At 44.8% G+C, this 20419-nt stretch overlaps 1 protein-coding gene across 1 annotated transcript in view; it reads right to left on the minus strand.

The window, feature by feature from the left end:
* UST (uronyl 2-sulfotransferase) overlaps window positions 1-20037 on the minus strand; it is a 300379-nt gene extending 280342 nt beyond the window's left edge. The window contains exon 1 of the mRNA XM_088024234.1: window positions 19684-20037. Coding sequence (XP_087880360.1) covers window positions 19684-19930 — 247 coding nt within the window. The 5' untranslated portion in view covers window positions 19931-20037. The remainder of the gene's footprint in view (window positions 1-19683) is intronic.
* Between the last annotated feature and the right edge of the window lie 382 nt (window positions 20038-20419).

Genomic DNA, 20419 nt, shown 5'->3' on the forward strand with positions numbered 1-20419 from the left:
AAGACACCTAAACTAAACAGACAAGATACCTAAACAGCTCAGCTCCCCAGGGAAATGCCATTGCTGACCTGTGATTTTTTATTATGCCTTTCACTTTCACAAAGGGCCGATGAATGTCACAGCCTCATGAAGAGCAGGTCATTTTCTGGGGGAAAAAACAAACACTGTAGAAGGTATTGTCCAATATAATACTCTTAAGATCAAATAAATTTCTCCTTTAATTTGAAGGCAGGAAAAGAGAGGAGATCTTTTCCCAATGAACAGGTATGTTTCTTATACAGATACAGATGACATGACACATTTCATTCCCTTTTTGCCTTGGCCCCCAGAAAATTCAGAAATACATTTAATGTACAGCGACAAAAAGTCTCTAGCTCCGGGTACATTTATAATTACCCTAATAAGCATATAAATCCCAATAAGTGCCAGCCCCTGGGCAAGTGTAGACAGGTTTGGGGCACAGAGCACCCGCTTGAGCTTTTTATCCTTCACCTCTTGCCTAAAGAGATGTCCTGCAATTCAAGTGGCTGAAGGACTATCTACCCACCCACCACCATCAGCACAGTTCAATTTTTTTTATGACCTAAACCCCTTTCCTCCAGCTGTGTTTTAACAAGATTAGAGATTTTGAAACTGGTTTCTGGTTAAAAACAAGCACAAACAAAACTAGACCATTTTGCTTGAAACCTCCCAGAGCAGGTGGCAGCAGAGGGAGGCCCATGTGTCCTCCAGCAGGGGCTGAAAGGGCTGAACTGCTTTATGAAAAGCTACGCTCAAAATGCAAGAGCAAGGGCGCCTGGGTGGCTCAGTCGGCTAAGCGTCTGCCTTCAGCCCAGGTTATGATCCTGGGGTCCTGGGATCGAGCCCCGTGTCGGGCTCCCTGCTCAGCGGGGAGTCTGCTTCTCCCTCTGCCCCTCCCGCTCCCCGCTCTCTCTCTCTCAAGTAAATAAATAAAATCTTTTCTAAAAAAGGAAAAAAAGCAAGATCAACAGCCCCAGCATACAGGACTTAAGGCAAGACATAAGTGGAGTCACTTCTAAAGAATCTTCAATAAGGCTACAGAGAAAATAAGCCCACTGTACTCAGTGAACAATCATTTTTATAACAGTGAGAAATGATGGCCTAAACACTAACTTGATCTACAACAAAATGGCATAATCGAAGTTACTGAAATAAATGACATATAAATTCAAGATATGGTAGAGAATATCCTAATAAAAAGGCAGTGAGGATTTTTCTTCCCATTTCAGCTAATCAGAGAAAATAAACCATCAGCTTGTAGAACGCTATCATAACAGGAAAACATCGGCAAGGAGGCAAATCGACATGAATCTATTAGACTAAATAAATACCTGCAGGATAAGAATTAAGTTGACTCTCCTGTCAAAGTTTCTTTATCAAGATTAAAACTACTTTGAAAGTTCTCATAAAAGAGTTAGAAAAATACTTCAGTGCTTTTGTTGAAATCGGCTTCCAAAGGCATGGAGTAAAGAGGACAAATTCCCTGGGATGTGAGCAGACCTGGACCTGATGCAGAGCACCTCCTCTCCCCACCCCCGCAGCTGAGCGACCCAGGGCCCCTCATGCGGCTCTGGACTCAGGTTCCTCATCTGCAAAGTGAGCTTACCACCCACCACTTGGGAGAGTAAAAAAGCAGGTGTGCTAATACTTGGGCAAGTACTTCATGAACTTTAAAGGCTATTCAAATCTGAAGACCATTCCAGGCAAATGCTTAGACTCTTCCATCGCATTCTATCTCCAGAATCTTCATGAATAACAAACCCACTATCACCCTGCTGTCTAAAACTGTTCAGTGGTTTCCCCCACTGCACGCCAGTTAGTGCAACATACAAGTGCCTTCACAATCTATCCTTTTCCCCCAGGAGCCTCCCTTGTAGCAAATCCCACTCACTGTCCCCCTGGCACAATCTCTCAGCAGCCACCTTATACTCTCTCGGAGTACCCACAGGTGCCACGATTTGCCCACTGGCCTGCCCTTGCAAGTGCTACTCCTTCTGTGTGGCATGCCCCTTTCCCACATCTCTGCCCAGGAAACTCCTATTTACACTTCAACACCCAGCTCCAGTGTCACCTCTTCCATGAAGCCCTCTTACAATCTAATTTTTCCCTCCCCTGTGCTCCCCAAGCATGCGAATGAATCTCTTTTAGCACAAATATATGCATGAAAATGATGAATTTATACATCCGTATCAGAGACTACACTAGCAGCTCTCAGGAGAACTTTTGTGTCACTAGCACACAAATTTGGAAAACAGTATTGAAAAAATTAAAAACTTATCAAATGATCACGGGGTAAGTGTTTTTAGAACTTCTAATCATCAAACTATTCTTTGTAAGTTAAAGTGGGGCTCCGAGCTGCAGAGATGAACTGAACTGCAGAGCCCCAATGCCAGGACTCAGAGGACTTCTGATTGGAAGCCCGGTGCTCTGTTACACCACACTGCCTCCTGAAATACTCAACATCCTGTTAAAGGCAAGTTCACAGTCGAAACATGATTTCCTGAAAAGAGAATGCAGCTCTGCTAGACCATATGGTTGGCCTTTAAATGTCCGTGTTTTCCCCAAATTGTGATCCCTTGAGTTTTATAAACATTTAAAGGAATAACATCTTTATAAATAAAAATATAAATAACTTACTGTCATCTAACTGCTTATAAAAATAGTGCTAGCATGAATGCTGTCCCCATGACCGAAATGCTGCAAAGGGCTGAGGGCTGGTACAGCCAGGCTGTCCTTAAGGAGATCCACCCTCAGCTAAATTTCCAGCCAAACTGAAAAGGGTGCATGTAGCTTCAGGAGGCTCATTGTTAGCTCTCAGTAAGAGGCCCAGGAAGAATCCAAGAGGCTGAGACTCATAAATTTGCCCAATCCTGCAACGGAGCAACTCAGGCAGGGCAGGCAAAGGGAGCGGTCGTGTCTGCCTAGCCGGAGCGCAAGCAGCTATGCGATGCATGGACACACAAACAGTTCTGTCCAGAAACAATTGTAGTGGCTGGACAGCGGAGCCCTGCGCTCAAAGGTACAGCTGGGAGAGACCGTGCAGGGAGAGGCCCAGCCACTGGGTTCCAGAACTACAGAGAAGGACTGGATGGCTCCTGAATCCCCCCGCCGCCCCGCCGCCTCCTGAAGTGTGGGATTAGATGGCAAACGGGGGTCTCGAAGCCTCTAAAAAGCATTAAGGTCAAATCAGTTCATCTCAATGTTTGACAAATTAATTTACTGTTCAAGAATGACAATATTCAAGTATGACGACTCTTTTTCCAGCTAGACTCGCAAAATCACTGAGTTTAATTTACACCAAAATAAGTGCCAAAAGGGGTGAGAAAGTGAATGAAATAAGGAAACAACAAACGAACTAGAAGAAAATATACAGACTACGTACTTGATGACAGGATGTAAGGCCTTTCTAAACGTTGAACACTACATCAAAAACTAATGATGTACTATATGTTGGCTAACTGAATAATAAAATAATAGAAAAATCTAAAAAAAAATAAAAGCAAAGATAATAAACAGAAGAATGTTAATTAGTGCACAAGAAAAATAAGAGATACTGATTTAAAAAACGAAAGGGCAATGAAAAACCAGGAGATTATTATTTGCACATATGGGGAGGGGTTAATACTCTCCATCCCGAAAGAACTCTTACAGTTGATAAGAGAAAGGAGAACGCATCCAGAGGGAAAAGATGGGAAAGGGTAAAACTCATTTCCCAAAGAAGAAATGTGTCTTATAAACACATCTCATAAACACAGTCAAATTGTTCAATGTCACTGATATGCAAGCAGATGGGAATTATAGCATGAGAATATCACTTTTCACCAATGGAATGGGTGAAGAGTTTTATGATATCATACCCAGTGCTTGTCAGGGGATGAGCAAAACAGGTTACAGACTGCTGGTTAGCTACACCAAAAACCATGACAGTTTGTACGAAGAGTGATTTTAACACGGGCACGCACTCTGATCCAACAGTTCCAAGTGTAAGAATTTATCCAAGGGAAGTAGACAAGAGGGCAAAAGCTGAACAATGTTCATCACAGCTGTATCTAGCATCTCGAAAAACTGGAAAGAGGCTAAATACGAAAAAGGCCCTGCTATAGGAATCACGGAACATTCACAAGATACTCTGCCACCATGAAAACCAACCTCCTAGAAAAATGTGTGAAGGCATGGAAGGGCCTTTGTGATACCACACGGTGGTGGGGGGGGGGGTGGTGGTAACCAAACCAAAGCAGTTGTGAGTAAAGCAATTAACACCCTTTTTCTTTTCTTCTTTGTGCTTTTCTGTTTTCCAGTTTCCTCCAATGAGCATGTACTAATGGTTTTAACTATTTCTTAAAATTGTATTGTCAAAGCATGACACCAAGTCATTCTAATTATTTGCTCTGTTTGCATCCAATTATTTGCTCTGGCCATAAAAAAAAAAAAATCCTTCACCAGGAGAATCTGGATAAGAGGGACTTTTGGCAATGAATTCTGATACTACGCCTTAACAACAAAATTTACAACGGTGCAGGAATCTGCAACAACTATGAAGAAACTTCATACCCAACACGAGTTGTTTTATTTCCAAACTTGTTTGGAAATATTATTAGCTTATTAACAAGCTCATTAACAAACTTGACATGAAGTCAAAATCTGTACATTCACAAATCTCCAAACAGCCTACATTTCAATACTGTGGATTACAGAGATTTAAAGGAGAAAAAAACCAACAACAGACATTTTAAATTTGAATCATGTAAGTGTGTGTGATTCTCACTTAAGAAAAATCTAGTGTTCTTAAATTTAAACAATCAAACTGGTGAATGAAAATTGAATTAAAAAGAAGTTTATAGGGGCACCTGGCTGGCTCAGTCGGTGGAACATACGACCCGTGATCTTAGGGTTTTAGTTCGAGCCCCACTGGGTGCAGAAATTGCTTAAAAATAAAATCTTTAAAAAAAGAAGAATTTTATAAAATGTTTAAATGCACAGCTCTTTAGTGTGCTGGGCTGTACCTTGACTCATGGGTCTGTTTACAAGTATTAATTATGTCCTAGAAATGCTGCAGTGTAGACCCTTGCTACTCAAAGTGTGATCCTCCAACGGGAGGGAGGGAGCATGCTGGTGACGCCTGGGAACTTCTTGGAAATGCAGAATTCTAGGCCCCGCCGGAGATCTACTGCACCGGAATCTACAGTTTAACTGACTCCCAGGTGACCTGAATGCCATTCAAGTTTGAGATGAGCTGGTGTGAAGAAGCCAAAAGCTAAAGGGTTATGTCACAACCAAACCAACAATTTTAGATTAAGTGAAGCATCCCTAAACAGCACTGTAAGAGGACTTAATGCACACCCCAAACTGCCGTACCTTGTATCTGCTTCGGTAGTTCTCTACCTTGCTTGCATATTAGAATTACCTGGGAGCTTTTAACAAATACAGGTGGCCAGGCCCCAGCCTGGCATGAATGAAAATCAGCATTTTCCAAAGCTCTCCAGGTAATTCTATTGTGCAGCCAGATTTAAGAGCTTGAGACTGGCATAAACAGGGCCTGAACCAAAGAAATCGTCAGTCTCTCCACAGCTAGGCACAAATAGTGCTCCTACTCTCCTCCGGTAGCTTCCCACAGGCCCCTATTCATCCCTCTCTATGTTTAGCCTCAGTCTTCGTCTGCCCTTCCAAGTAGAAGGCAGCCCCCTGAGTACAATGTTACTGGTCACAGTATCTCCCTCAGCCAGCACTTCAGTAGAGTTTGATGAATATTTGTTGAAGGAACAAGACAGAAGCAAGAGAGGGTGACTGCCAAGCCGAATGTGAAGGAGGGTGGGATGTGAAAGCAGTCGGAAAACACATGTTCTCTGATCCTTTAAGGCTCATTGATGTGAAACTTCCATGAAGTATAAGCTTTGTGGGCGGGGCGCCTGGGTGGCTCAGTCGTTAAGCGTCTGCCTTTGGCTCAGGTCATGGTCCCAGGATCTTGGGATCGAGCCCTGCATCGGGCTCCCTGCTCAGCGGGAAGCCTGCTTCTCCCTCTCCCACTCCCCCTGCTTGTGTTCCCTCTCTCGCTGTGTCTCTCTCTGTCAGATAAATAAATAAAATCTTAAAAAAAAAAAAAAAAAGCCTGTGGGATAGACTGACTCTGAAATAAACAAGAGGTCACCTATCATTCCAACAAGGTGGCCAAGAAAAAAATCTGCACAAAGGAGGTTATGTTGTCAAACGGCAATGCATTATGCCATAAAAGAAATGAAAGACAAAATGGAAGCCCTCCTGGTAACCCAAGACTGTTCTAGTAGGTCCTCCATCCAAGCTAGGGAGCACACTTGCCAACACACCTAAAACACACTCTCCATTCCAGAGTTCAGGGCAGAAACAGAGAGGCACCGCTGGGACCGTGTACATTTCACAACACAGGCCCAGAGAACTTAGGCACCTCTCCCCCGCCGTAAGGAACAGGGCAGTAAGGCGCAAGAGTGCTTGCATAAAGTCTTTTCCAAATGTACTTGAGAAGTTCTCATCAAACTACAAGCTTAGGAGACTCAAATATCATCGCTAAATAGTAACTCTAGATAGCCTTTGCCCAAGGGAAAAGGGCAATAAAAAGAGGTTATGGATCCTAACAAATCCTTCCTTCTCCCTCACTTTAATTTCTGGAAACCTCTTCATCTCACAGCATGACTAGAAGAACATAACCACAAATACTTTAGACTCCGTAAGGCCTTGGATCTCTGCTGGGCCAGCAAACAAGGGCAGCCTTTGGAATTGGGAAAAGCCCAAGCAAAGAAAATAATACGGCCTCACTCCTGTCATCTGCTAAAGCAAACTGAAGACGCTGCACTGTTTGGTTTTTATATTTGCATAGCTTTCCAGAATCCTTTGCTCCATTTTCACCTCTGTGCCCTGTGCAGCTCTTGAGAGTAGCCCCTGTGAAACTGTCCCAGAGAGCACACAGCGTGTCTCAGGAGTAACCAAAGTTACCCTCTCGACTGCTTCACCTGGCATCCTCCTCGGAGGTTATGTCAACACTCTCCTCTGGGTAGGTCTTCAGCACAGGAGGTCCTCGCTCGACCTGCTAAGAGGCGACCACACCACAGCCCCCAGGCCAGTCTGGCAGGATGGGAGATGTGAGCATGCCCGCACCCCAGCTGTGCAGACACCTCACCTCCGTGCTCAGCCTTGCCCTGACTTCCCTGCCAACTGTCACTTTCTGTTTCCTTCCCAGCCCTGGTAAAAATAACTTCCTCTTCCAGAGTCTAAATCTGTATGTGATTTTACACACATTTTCTGGCACATCGTTGGCTGAATTTTGACACTAAAGCAGAATGAAATCGCAAGAAATCTGCAATCACATTTCTGTAGAACTCCAACCAGATGAGTCAGTTTCACTTGTTTTTTCCAGATATTGAGAAAATACTCCCAGGAAAAGATGCTGCATTCTGTGAGCGTGTGACGTTGGTTCCTTCTGCCCTGCTTCTTACAGACTCAGCAAAGCGTCCGTGATGCAGAGAGGCCGTGAAGGAGGGAGGCAGAGCAGGCTGCCGGGCGCGATTGGGCGTTAACTGCGTGTGGTTCCCTGGCTGTGCTTCTGAGTGTGGAGAAGGGTGCCTCAGTGAGCAGACCACCCAACACAAACGTGGCACCAAAAACGCAGCAAGACTTCTGTATTTAGGGCCTGAGTCAGGGCTCCCAAGAGCTGCTCCCGGCTCCCCTCCCCTGTCATAACTACGCAACACTGATGGATGTGGTGGTCATTCTCAGAAGAAGGCGGGTTAGAAGAGACATGCTTCCGATAGTGACTCCTCTCCGCAAAGCTGGCTTGTGAGCAGAGGGAACTGGAAGTTTCCTCAGTTCTACAGGCCAGGGAAGGGGCCCAGAGACAGAGGCAAGTGGTTAAGGTACATAAGAGAATGGAGGCCATTTGGTCTTCTCATATGCTTGCTAGTCAGCTGTATTTCCTCTTCTATGAACTGCCTGCTCATATTCTTTCCCCTTTTATCTCACAAATTATTTCTCTTGTTTATTGATTTATTAAACATTTAAATAGCTGCATATTAATCCCATTTCCCACAGAAACACCTGTTCCCAGTCTGGGTCTTTTGCCTTGTGTATGGGGTGCCATTGTTCAGTAAGTTCTACTTTTACAGTCATTTTTTTTCCTTTGCCATTTGTGCTATGTCTGAAGGTGACTTCAGATAAGGAACTACTGGGATCTACATCTATTTTTCTGGACAATATATATGGGGGCGCATGACAGCATCTTCATATCTTCAATCCTCTGAAAGATGATACAGTCCAATAGACTATTCTGTGTAGCTTCCAGAAGAACTAGCAGAAGCAGACGGAAGTAGCTCACCATACCATGAAGAACTCCCGCAGCTACTGGAGCTGTCCCCGAGGGAAAGGGATGGCCGGTAGCAGGGAGCTGGCAAGAGGTTGTGAGAATCTTCCTTGAACAACGGAGCTTTCATATTCCTACTTGTTTTCCTTCTTCCTTCCTATCACATTGTCGGACTCCGAATTCTAGAAAGACATGTCTTACTCTGCTTCCTCTCCCTCTCTCTCTGTCTTCCCAGGGATGTTCTGTTTCCCACAACTTCTGGAACGAGATTCTCCCCTTATTGTCCAGATAGGCTGTGGTAAATTGGTGATATTCGGGGAGTGGTGCCAATTTTAATGAAGACAAAGCAACAAAAACAGCAAACAAACAAAAAACTATGATTAAGACTTTGAAAATAATGGCCTAAAAAGTTCTTGTGTATTCCACTTGCCTTAGTCACTTGACTCCTACAGTCTTTTAAATAGGCATTTGGTGCCAAAGGAAAGAGCCTCACTGTTTTAGTTGCTATAGTTCAGTGGCTTCTTATCTCTTTCAACACATGAATTTTATGAGTAGGCAGGACTTGGGGCACCTGGGTGGCTCAGTCAGTTAAGTGTCAGAGTCTTGATTTTGGCTCAGGTCATGATCTCGTGGCCGTGAGATTGAGCCCCTCATCGGGCTCTGTGCTCAGCGTGGAGTCTGCTTGTCCCACTCCCTCCGCTCGTGTGCTCCCTCTCTCTCTCTCTATATATATATGTATATATGTATATACATATATATAATAAACAAATAAATAAAAATCTTAAAAAAAAACAGTAGGCAGGACCTTAGAAAACACCTAATGCAGTGATTCTAAAGAGAAAAGAGACAGCGTCTCCTGGGGCTACATATAAAAATCACCTAGAGAATCTCTTTAAAGAACCCCAAATCCACCCCTCTTCTCCCATTCCTGGCCACTGGGACACAGTCCTAGATGGACCAGCCAGACCATATGGAAACACTGCTGCTGATGGAGGTCTTAAGAAAGAAAAACAATGAAGAATCATGGACCTAATCAAACGTCTTCGTTTTAGAGATAAACCTAAGCCTAAGAGGCTCATGTCACTTAAGAGCACTGACCACTGACTAGTTGGGAACCCTTCCGAACCAGGTCCCGTACCCCTCGCAGCAACCTGCACAGTTTTGCTTCTGCTTCTCCAGTGGGAAAGCATTCACGTCAAACATCCCTGTGTCAAAGCAGGAAGCTCTGGGCCGGAATTGCAAGGTCATGGTTTTTCTAAACAAAATTTAACTTTCTATTAAATAATGTAAAATTACCTTTGCTTTCAACTTCTCCAGGACTTGAGTGACCAGCTATGGCAGATGGTAATGGTCTGCGGCTTGCACATGTGCCAGCACCCATCGAAGGCGGGGCAGGTCAAGGCAACAGGAAGAAGAGGAATATGCAAAACAGAGGCAAATTCACCAGCCTCCAGGCAATGACAGGATCCATGACTCAGGTCCCCGGCTCTGGCCCTGACCTCCAAAAGAAGGGAGGTTTCTCTCCAAAACCAGAGAAAAGCAAGTGGCCATACTACGGGGCCAGGTAGTTCCGTCTTAAGCGGGAGAGGTTCTCACCAGATGTCACAGGGTCTGCCTGGCATTTTGATTGCTTGGAAGGGCATGAGTTACAGACCCCCAGCCCTGTCCTTGGACAGCAGGCCATCCCAGAGCATCAGCTGCACCACACCCCCTCTGCACAACTATTTTTATTTTTACAAGTGTAGGGGGGAAAGGTGTGGATAAGTTCAAGCCAGAGCAAAGCAGGCTGTGCGTTCAATGTGTTTTTTCAAGACTGTTTCCAGGAAGCAACAGAGAGAAGAAGCTGGAAAGTTGGTGTGCATATAATTAATGGGGCAAATGACTGGAACTTGTCAGCTGTTGAAGAGCCCTTGCCAATCTGAGGGTGAGGGTGATGAGATAAGCCACAAGAACACTGGTTTAGTACATTCATAGTTCTTGGTTAGATTGGTGCTTTCGGTTGGAAGCCAAGCCAGGAGCGAGACTGCACATCCCACCAGGATGTGTGTTTGCATGCGTGTGTGTCCCCGTGCACAGATGTATTCGTGCCAGAAGAAAAGGGAGACTGAGAGAAGCAAAGGACAAAGTGAGAAAATAGACATTTGTTGAATCCGAATGCCAGGCACTGGGTTAGAGGCGTATCCTATAAAACAGCACTTACCAAGCCCATCATATATATCAAAACATCCTGAGGTTCAGAGAAGTTAAGAAAATTGCCCAGGTTCTCCCAGCTGATAAGTGGTAGCGCAGTGATTCACATCAAAATCTCTGCTCTAAAGCCTCAATTCTTTCTAACATTGGATGCCTGTGCCCCACAGGCCTTCCATGAATATTTGCTGAATGACTGAACAAAAGAATTTATGCGTTTCAGAATACTTCCATTTTTATTTTCATCAAGACTATGAAAGTCATACTCATTGAGGTGGGAAAAAAACAAATCAATGGTGTTTCCAGAAATGCAGTAGGGCTAAATGTAAATAATTACTTAAATCACCCATCAAAGAGTGAACTAAGAATTGCTTAATCAAAGCCACGACTTAAGGTGATTTTAATACCTTTCATCAAACAAGGGTCAATGGGTTTGTGCACTGACTGAGCCCTAATTGTATAGTTTCTCATTTTGCCCTTCTAGGGGCAAATCCATTTGCTCAGTACTTCAAAAACCATGTCATCTTTTGTTTTTGTTTTTTTTTTTTAAAGATTTTATTTATTTATTTGAGAGAGAGAATGAGAGATAGAGAGCACGAGAGGGAAGAGGGTCAGAGGGAGAAGCACACTCCCTGCTGAGCAGGGAGCCCGATGTGGGACTCGATCCCGGGACTCCAGGATCATGACCCGAGCCGAAGGCAGTCGCTTAACCAACTGAGCCACCCAGGCGCCCCCAAAAAAAACCATGTCATCTTTTGGTCTCATCTCCTTAAAGACAAAAAGTCATGCTGGAAATGGACTAGCTAATTTAACACAGTTTGCTAGGTAAGGAAGACACTGGCTTAGAGAGAGAAATAAACAATGTGCAAACTCCCAGAACAACTCATCGGGGTTTGAAAAAATGACAAGAAACAAGAAGTCTGCATTCTAGTCATATGCAGCCAAAGCTCTACATTGAGCTCAGGTATTCTTAATTACAGGGAGAGTTCTATAAATGTAATTCCAAATCTCCACAGGTAAGAGGTGGACAATTATCCCCATGTGCAGAGAAATCTTTACAGAACTATATGTCGTAGTGGCTTTAATATCTTTGCTTGAAACATCTGCTTCAAACAGCCAGGAAGAGAAGAGACAGGAAGAGACAGGCCGTAGACATCACCTGAGCTTAAGTCTTTCCTGGCACTCCTCCCCAAGTTCTCTTCTTAAAATAGAGACCAAACAAAGCAGGATGTGGCCCCCTTGCGAAGAACAGTCTGCTCAGCAAATATACTGAATCAACAGATAGTTCCTGAGGGCTTGTGCAGAGCACCCAGGAGAGGTGTCAGACTAGAGATGGACAGTACTGGAGCAGCTTCCTCCTTTCAAGGAGCTTGCCCACAAACTATCACAATACAAGGTAGACTATCACAACTTCGGATGTGATAATGAACTAATTATGGGAGTTCAGAGATCATCATTGGAATGTGAGCTTCCTGAACCATGAGCAGAGTGGCAAAAACAGAAGCATAGTCATATAATGAGACAGGAAAAATGAGCCAGGGGCCATCTTTGGGAAATTACAGACAACTGATAGAAACCCAGAGTCAGACCAAGAGGTGTAGCATACCCTCACCACTAAATAGCTATCTGGCTCCCAGGTCATTTTCAATATGAGAATGTTACAAATTATTCAAATTGAGCCTCTACCAAGCAGCATGGAATTGACTGTACCTCTCTTAAAGCTTCTCATTTTGATAATACGTATTTTTAAAACATACTAAAAATGTCTAACACTTTCAGAAAAACAACTAATATTTCTAAAATTCGTAAGTTAACTTACTAAAGAGAAACATATATACATAATCCTGTTCCTATATATTTGTCCTGTATGTTGTAGCACAATGTGAATAAAAAATGAATTGCATATGAATTCTAATTTTATGAGAATGTTCAAGATCTCCTTGGTAGCCTTGTATTACCTTGTATAAGGAACATGATGTACCCAAATGTCTTCCCTTGCTGAGCTCATCAGCTCCATTCTAATGAGCAAATACAGGACAAAATACTCACGTCTAATGTACTATAATCTGCTGTTCAAAACTAGCTACACTCATATTTCACACATAAATCACAGTAATCTTTGTGACATCTATAAAATGGGTTAGTGCTCTCTATCCATGAAGTGTCATACATGAAAGCTAAATGTAGACAACCAAAATGTTTCCTATTCAAAGTGATCCATACTGCAAACAAGGCCCCCAAGATTCTTTTGAAGACAGCCTTGTTTCTGGTTAATTGTTAGGAGTTTATTTAGAATTTACTATATACCCAGACACTGTATTTAGCACTTTGAAAATGACTAAAGTATGAAAATAATTTGCCCCTTGAGAAGATACACACCTATAATACAGAGAACAGTACATAACAGTATCGTGTTTAAGCCAGTACCATCTTTTGCAACTTCAAAATAAACAGCAAAATCATATATCTGATAAGGGTCTAGTATCCAGAATATATAAAGAACTCTTAAAATTCAAAAACAAAAACAGAACCCAATTAAAAAATGGGCAAAGGGGGGTGCCTGGGTGGCGCAGTCAGTTGAGCGTCCAACTCTTGGTTTTGGCTCAGGTCGTGATCTCAGGGTCATGAGATCAAGCCCTGCATCAGGCTTGTAGCTCAAGGCGGGGTCTGCTTGAGATTCTCTCTCCCTCTCCCACTGCCCTTCCCCCATGCGCTCTCTCTCTCTCTCTCTCTCTCTCCAAAATAAATAAATAAATCTTAAAAAAAAATGGGTGAAGGATGTGAATACACATTTTTCCAAAAAAGACATACAAATGACCAATCAGCACATGAAAAGATGCTCCACATCACTCATCATTAAGGAAATGCAAAACAAAAGCACAATAAAATATTATTTCACAACCATTAGGATGGCGATAATCAAAATAATGAAAAATAACAAGTGTTAATGAGGATGTAGAGAAGCTCAAACTCTCATACATTGCTGGTGGGGTGTACAATGGTGTAGCCCCTGTGAAAAACACCTTGGCAGTTCCTCAACAAATTAAACATAGAATTACCTTATGACCTAGCAATCCACTTCGAAGTATATACCCCGAGGAACAGAAAATAGGTCTTCAAACAAAAACTTGCCCACAATAGTTCACAGAAGCACTATGCATAATAGCCAAAAGATAGAAACAACTCAAATGTCCATCAACTCATGAATGGATAAACAAAATGTGGCCTAAACCGTGGAATATTATTCAGCCATTAACAGGAATGAAGTAGGGATACATGGTACACCATGACTGAACCATGGCAACAATATGCCAAGTGAAAGAAGCCACTCACAAAAGGCCACATATTGTATAGCTTCATTTCTAGGAGATGTCCAGAACAGGCAAATCTATAGAGTCAGAATGTAGATTAGAGTTGACTTAGGGCTGGGGAGATGGAGGAATGGGGAGGTGACAGCCAAAGGATATGGGGTTTCTCTTTGTGCTGATGAAAATGCTCTAACATCAACTAGAGCAATGGTTGCGCTTGTCCATGAATATACTAAAAACTACTGAAAACTATTAAAGTATTCAAAACTTTAAATGTGTGAATTGTATGGTTTCTAAATCATATCTCAATAAAACTGTTACAAATAAAAAGCAATCCTGAAATGGGCTTCATTTGGAATTTTCTGACCCAACAGTTGCTACATTTTTTTTTTTTATTTTTTGGTGGAATATTCGTGTTTCAGTCTCTGCTTCTAATAAATGAAAGGGTTTACGGCGATCGCTGCTTAAAGCTGAGTCTTCTATAACAAAAATCAATACAGGTAAGACAACATTTATTTGTGGTCAAGTCTTAACATCTTTCAAAACAGAACCAAAAACGAAAGTAGAAAGAGCAAGTGAGCGTCTGCCTTTGGCTCGGGTCATGGTCCCGGGATCCTGGGATCGAGCCCCGCATCAGGCTCCCTGCTTAGTGGGAAGTCTGCTTCTCCCTCTCCCACTCCCCCTGCTTGTGTTCCCTCTCTCGCTGTGTCTCTCTCTGTCAAATAAATAAATTTAAAAAAAAAAGAGCAATGATAACTTCTTACAATTCAAGCAGCCATGCTCTGTCAAATAAGATGCCTTTTCATGGTCCGTCGCTGCTCCTCTTCAGGACAGCTGCAGGGCAAGTTAGTGTCCACCCTTGCGCTTCCCTCAGGGGAAGCAAAAGATACTATTTCTTCTGGGACCCAACAAGCTTGACCACTTTCCTTCTGGTTTCTCAAATACAAAGCCAACTAGTGTTTTAAATCTGGACTGATGACAGGGAATTTGAGGAAAGACAGTATCCAGATAATACATATTTATACGTACTCTTAAACAATTCATACTGAGACTAGTCTACATCAAAAATAGTTTACAAAGCAGAATGCTTTTCCCCATTCATGCCATGTGTTTATAGAACAGTCTGCCATAGCTGAATTCCATTTTCTGTCCTTCCTCTAATACAGGGCTACTGTGTCCCCAGCCAACCCTATAAGACACATTTGCAGCTACAAACAAGAATGCCATTTTCTTTTTATGTCAACGATTTCTATTGATCACATCATATTTCATGCATTCATTTCCTAGATTGCTGTCTGGGGCCCAGAGCACTATATTTAAACCATGCCTGATGTGCAGAAGAAAAATTAAATTTGATTTTTAAGGTTTAAAGAAATGATTTTGTAACAGATCTGGATCTCTATTTTTCACATTTTCCTTTAAATTCATTTAAACCTGGAGAATTTCAAATTCGATAAAGTTCCACCTCTTTCTCTCTCGTTTTTTGACTCGAAATTGCCATGCTCATATATAATATGTATAAAGATTGGCAATTCTGAAAACTGAAATAGAAGTAGTGTATCTCCATTTAAAGTGGTATAACTTAAAAAATGGAAAGGAAAGCATGTCAATTTGAGATCGACCCAACAAATTAAGTTCCCATAAAGGCTAAATCACATATCCAAGGCTTGATGATAAATCATTAGAGTTTGCCAGTCGTATAAGATGTGTAGTAAGCCATCTGGCTTTATTCAGTTTACATCAGAGTAATGAGTTATATTCCAAGTTTCTGATATTTCCACAGCTCATAAGTAATGAGACTACTGGCAGAGGCTGTATCATAACCTAATTTCTGGGGGGGGGGTACTTGATTTTTATTTGTTTTCCATAGCAAATCAAAGTCTGAATGCCACTTCAAAAAAGCAAAGAATGTCACTGAATTGGAAAAACTATGGTCCCCAAGCTTAGGGATTGCCATTTGCCAAACCCATGCATTTTGCCCCACTCTATGCTCCTGTTCTCCCTCAACCGATTTCAAGGAGGAAAAAATCAAGACCACAGTTAGTCCTGCATAATCCACCCCACTCCCAATTTACTTTGCTTTTTTCAAATCCTTTGCTGCAGAAAGTACCTTTAAGGAAAACAGACTTTGCCCAGGCCCAAACAAACTAGAAAAGAAGAACTATTTGACCCAGCTTCTGTGGGAAGAGAAAGCATCATCATTGCCTCCTTCCCCCTTTCTTTTTCCACTATTCCTTCTGGTCGCCAGCTCCACCCCATTCCACCCAACTCTTAACCTCGGAGAGTCTAAAGCCAGCTGCAGCTGCAGCTGTTGGCTGGTCCTTCCCTTGAAACAATGGGGCTTAAGCAGCAAAGCAGATGCAATTTTAAAAGTTGAGCTGTAAAAGATGAAACCATGCATATCACCTTTAAAATACTGTCTGAATCTCCTCTCTCTCATCTCCCTTCTTTCACTCAAGTATATAGGAGGCTTCCTGAAAGTAAAGCTTTTCCCTGCAACGATGGTTCTCGAACTTTAGCCTGTATCAGAGTCACCTGGAAGATTTGCTAAAACACAGATTGCTGGGTCCTGGGCCCAGACTCTTTCATTCAGTTGGTCTGGAACGAGCCCTGAGAATCTGCATTTGTAACAAGTTTCCAGGTGATGCTGATGCTGCAGGTCCACGGACCACACATTGAAAACTGCTAGCCCAGACAAAGAACAAATTGCTAAAGGAAGACAGAAAGATCAGGAATTTAAGATTCTATTTGGTATCACTTCCAGGTGTGTGGCGCTGGGAGGGCTGAGTTCACTGGTACAGGGAGATTAATACAGGAAGGTGGAGTTAAGAGCAGACCAGCTGCTTGACTTATTTCCCTTCTCTGCTGGCCCCTTAGGATACTCAGAATAAAATATCAAAGAAAGCAAAATTTTGCAAATACATATGATTATTTTTAGCCAGTCAGCTCTTCAGATTCCCCTTGCATCTTGGCTGCTTGTAGAGTTATGCATTAAGTGCCTGAACCAGAGAGATCTGAGTTCAAGTCCTGCCTTTATTTGCTGTGTGTCCTTCGGCAAGTCAGTGAATCTCTGTGTTTTCATTTCTCCCACATCAAAAATAGGAACAATAGAAGCTCCCTGTAATATTGCAATGTGGATACAATTTCATTCTGCATTTGCCTTTACTGGAACATACACAACGAGTGTTAGCTTTTGTCGGGAATGGTTCTATCTCCTGGCTTTACTGTGAGAATATTCAATATGTTAAATATCATATGACCTATTTGATACAAGAGGTTCAGTTATTACTGCCATAAATATCAAGTAGCTACTATGTGTAGATGTATAATATATAAGTATATTAAAATAAGTTCCTGTCAAGAAAATTTTTTGCTATAAATATTATTTTGATTTGGAAAATTTTGACTTTATATGAACTTATATTTAAGAAAAATACTTGCCTCCAAAATTGGCTAACTCAGGAAATTGAGAGGATATGTTTACTAACCACAAATTTTGTTTTGACAGACACTAAAATAATAGAATGGAGGACACAAGGGGTAAGTATTCTGCAGATACCTTGGCCTTATATTATTAAGGGTATATTTTAGACCCTCTTAAAGACCACAAGCACACTTTTCCCAAAAATAATTATATTTATGTAACAAAACAACAGGGAACAAATTTGGCCAAGGTATCCTATTTTCAGTTCACAGTGATGTCATTTTTTTCACCCATCATGTCAGTCAGAGACTTAATGATAAGTTAGTAACAAGAGCAATGTTCGACCCATTGGTTCTTCCCTGTTCCCTGAGTGAATTCACCCTTCTACCAACTGAGCCCCCAAATTTATCAGGCCTCATTTTTTTAAATAAAGGATGAAAGCACTTGATTCTGGGAACAACACACTTTTGGCTCAGTTTTCAAAAGGTTAACACGCTAGATTATGCAGTTTCTTGGTTTTACCCCCAGTATGGCCTTTGTTCATTCCTCCTTTCAGTTTTTCCTGCCCCCAAGAAGAGATCAGAAATACAACATTTCAAGAGCTGGGCGGAGGTCTGAGATATAACCCAGTCCAGCCCCTAACTACTAATGAAAAAGCCGAGACCCAGGAAGTCTGAGTGCCCTGCCAAGTGCTCTTGAGGGCACTAAACACAGATAGTCTCATTCCCCATCCACTGTGTTTTCCCTGCCCCATTGGTCTCCACATTTTGCTTAAGGGGAATTTCAACAAAGAATTTGTTATCAGATTTTATAGAGCCCTGGGCTTCCAAAACACTTCCCAATGCCAGTTAACAGTGAGATGTTGTTAACTATTAAAAAAAAGAAAGAAAGAAAAAGGAAAAAAAAAGTTAGCTTTGTAGCACTAGCAGGTGTCTCAGAATCTATGAAGCTATGGAGCCTCCAAAATACAGAACTCAGGGAAAGAAGAGATTTGACTCCCTAATAAAAGTGCGTATTATCCCAAATCCTCTAAGAAACCAGATTGTACTGGAAACCTGCTTGGACAATATTTTTCTTTAATTTTCCCTAAAGCATCTTACAAAACCATAGTTCTCCAAAGTTTCTACTGAAATGGAAGCACACCTTTTAAAATCTGAGCTTCACTACATGGAAAGAGCATTATTTTATCTGCGTTTGTATTTCAAAATGCTCCGACACATTTGTCACTTTGCTGAGGTTCCTGCTATCTAGACCTGTGGCTTCTGCGACTGGGGGGACTTTTGAGGTGAAGTGTAGCAGCTTCCAGCCTACTGGAGTCTTTTCGCCCGATATGGTCCAGCGCTTCGGGAGGCTTCCCTTTGCGCACCGGCTCGCGTCAGGCAGATGCCAGATGTTTGCCCGGTGGCTCAGGTTCATCACCTTGGACCTTTGCAAGAAGCTGGCGCCTCCCCAGCCTCTCCCCGCGCCCCCGCAAAACCTCTTCTGGCCACGACGGGTCAGAGATTTGCAGCCTCCCTTGGCCAGGGCGCGCGCCAGCAGCCGACCGGGGACCCGGGCGTGCGCTCGCCTGGCCCTGGCACCGCCCTCCCCGCGCCCGCACCCAGCTGCGGATCCCGCCCTCTCTCTGCAGCGGCTCTTTTCTCTCTCCGTGCAACCCCTTCCTCACTTCTGCTAAAAATAGGCAGCCTCGCTTCTAAGAAACCAAGCACAAGTCCCCCGCCCCCAAAAGTTCTGACTTGAGACACACGCATCTCAGAGGATCTTCGGGTCAAAGCAGGCGACACTGCCAGCCCGGCTGACCCGCGCCCTCGGATAGCCCCGGACCCCCCCGAGGGCAGCCGCTCCCCGCGTCCCCCTCGCTGTTGCCGAAGGACTAGCCAGCCCAGGGTCAGCACGGAGCCCGAAAACTGCCCCTGGGCCACTGAGCCGGCGAGCAGGAGGAGGACTCGCGGGGCAGAACCAGCAGAACCGAGCGGGGCGAGGAGAGAACCCCATCCCCCGCACGACCCGGAGTGCTCACGAGACAGAGGACCACGGTCACTGACCATGCCCCGGGGCGGGGGGGGTGGCCCTTCCCCTCGCCGCTCCCCACACCTCCGGGCCAGAAAACACACAGTCGTACACACCCACAAGCACACACGCCTGCACTCCGCCCCAGACGGGGAGGCAGAGGCGGGGAAGGTATGCGGTGCCCCGCCCGGGGTACCTGCCCCGCAAGCCACCCAGGCAGCGCCTCCGCCTCGGGGCAGACGGACTGACGCGCGGGAGGAAGCCGGCACCCGGGCGTCCCACCTGGGGAGCCTCGGGGCGCCGGCGGGCGGTCGCAGCGCCACAAGTCCCCGACGCGCCCCTCTCCCCGCCCCCCTCCCCAGCACAAGTTCGCGCGGCCCGCGCCGCCCTCGCCCGGCCCCCTTCCTTACCCAAATACTGCCGCAGGTCGAGCAGGAAGCGAGGGGGTCCCCCGCTGAGCTGATAGAAGAGGGAGCCCAGGCAGAAGACCAGCAGGGTGGCCATGCAGAAGCCGTAGTCCCGGAGGGAGAAGCGCAGGAAAGGCAGCAGGGAGACCCGGCGCTTCCAGCTGCCCAGGCCCGCAGGGGCGCCCCCCAGAGGGGCCCCATGGGGCCAGGCATCCGCGCCGCCGCCGGGATACTGCTGCTTCTTCTTCATCGCCTGCTCCGCCGCCTCGCACAGCCTGCCCGAGCCAGGAAAAGGTCACCCATCCGCCTGCGAGGAGGAGAGCCCCGCCGGCCGGCTGCACATGGGCAGGGCCGCGCGGAGGGCAGCACGGGTGGGGGCGGGGAGGGGCCGAAGTTGCCGGGCTCAGGAGACTTTCCTCGGCATGGTCCCCGCCGCCGCGGCCCGAGCGGCCGAGGTGCCCGGCCCCGGCTCGGCCCGCGCCCGCTAGCGCCCCCGCGCCCCGCGCCCCGCCGCGCCTCGGGCTCGCTCGCGGCCGCCGGGGCTCGCCTCCAGCGCCAGCGTGGACCCCCCGGCTTTGTGTCTGTCGGTCTCGGCGTGTTTTGTCCCGGTTCAGACTCCTCTAAAAGACGGCAGGGAGGAACAGGAGGCGGACACCACCCCCTCGCTCCACCTCCTTGACAGGGGTTTTCCTTCTTCTCCTCCCCTTTCCCTCTCCGGCTCTCCGCAGCCCTCTCTCCT

This window comes from Eumetopias jubatus, unplaced genomic scaffold (genome assembly GCF_037043125.1).
Source record: "Eumetopias jubatus isolate StellerSeaLion01/CBP00866 unplaced genomic scaffold, mEumJub1_p1.0 scaffold_6, whole genome shotgun sequence".
In the NCBI taxonomy this organism is placed as follows: Eukaryota; Metazoa; Chordata; class Mammalia; order Carnivora; family Otariidae; genus Eumetopias; species Eumetopias jubatus.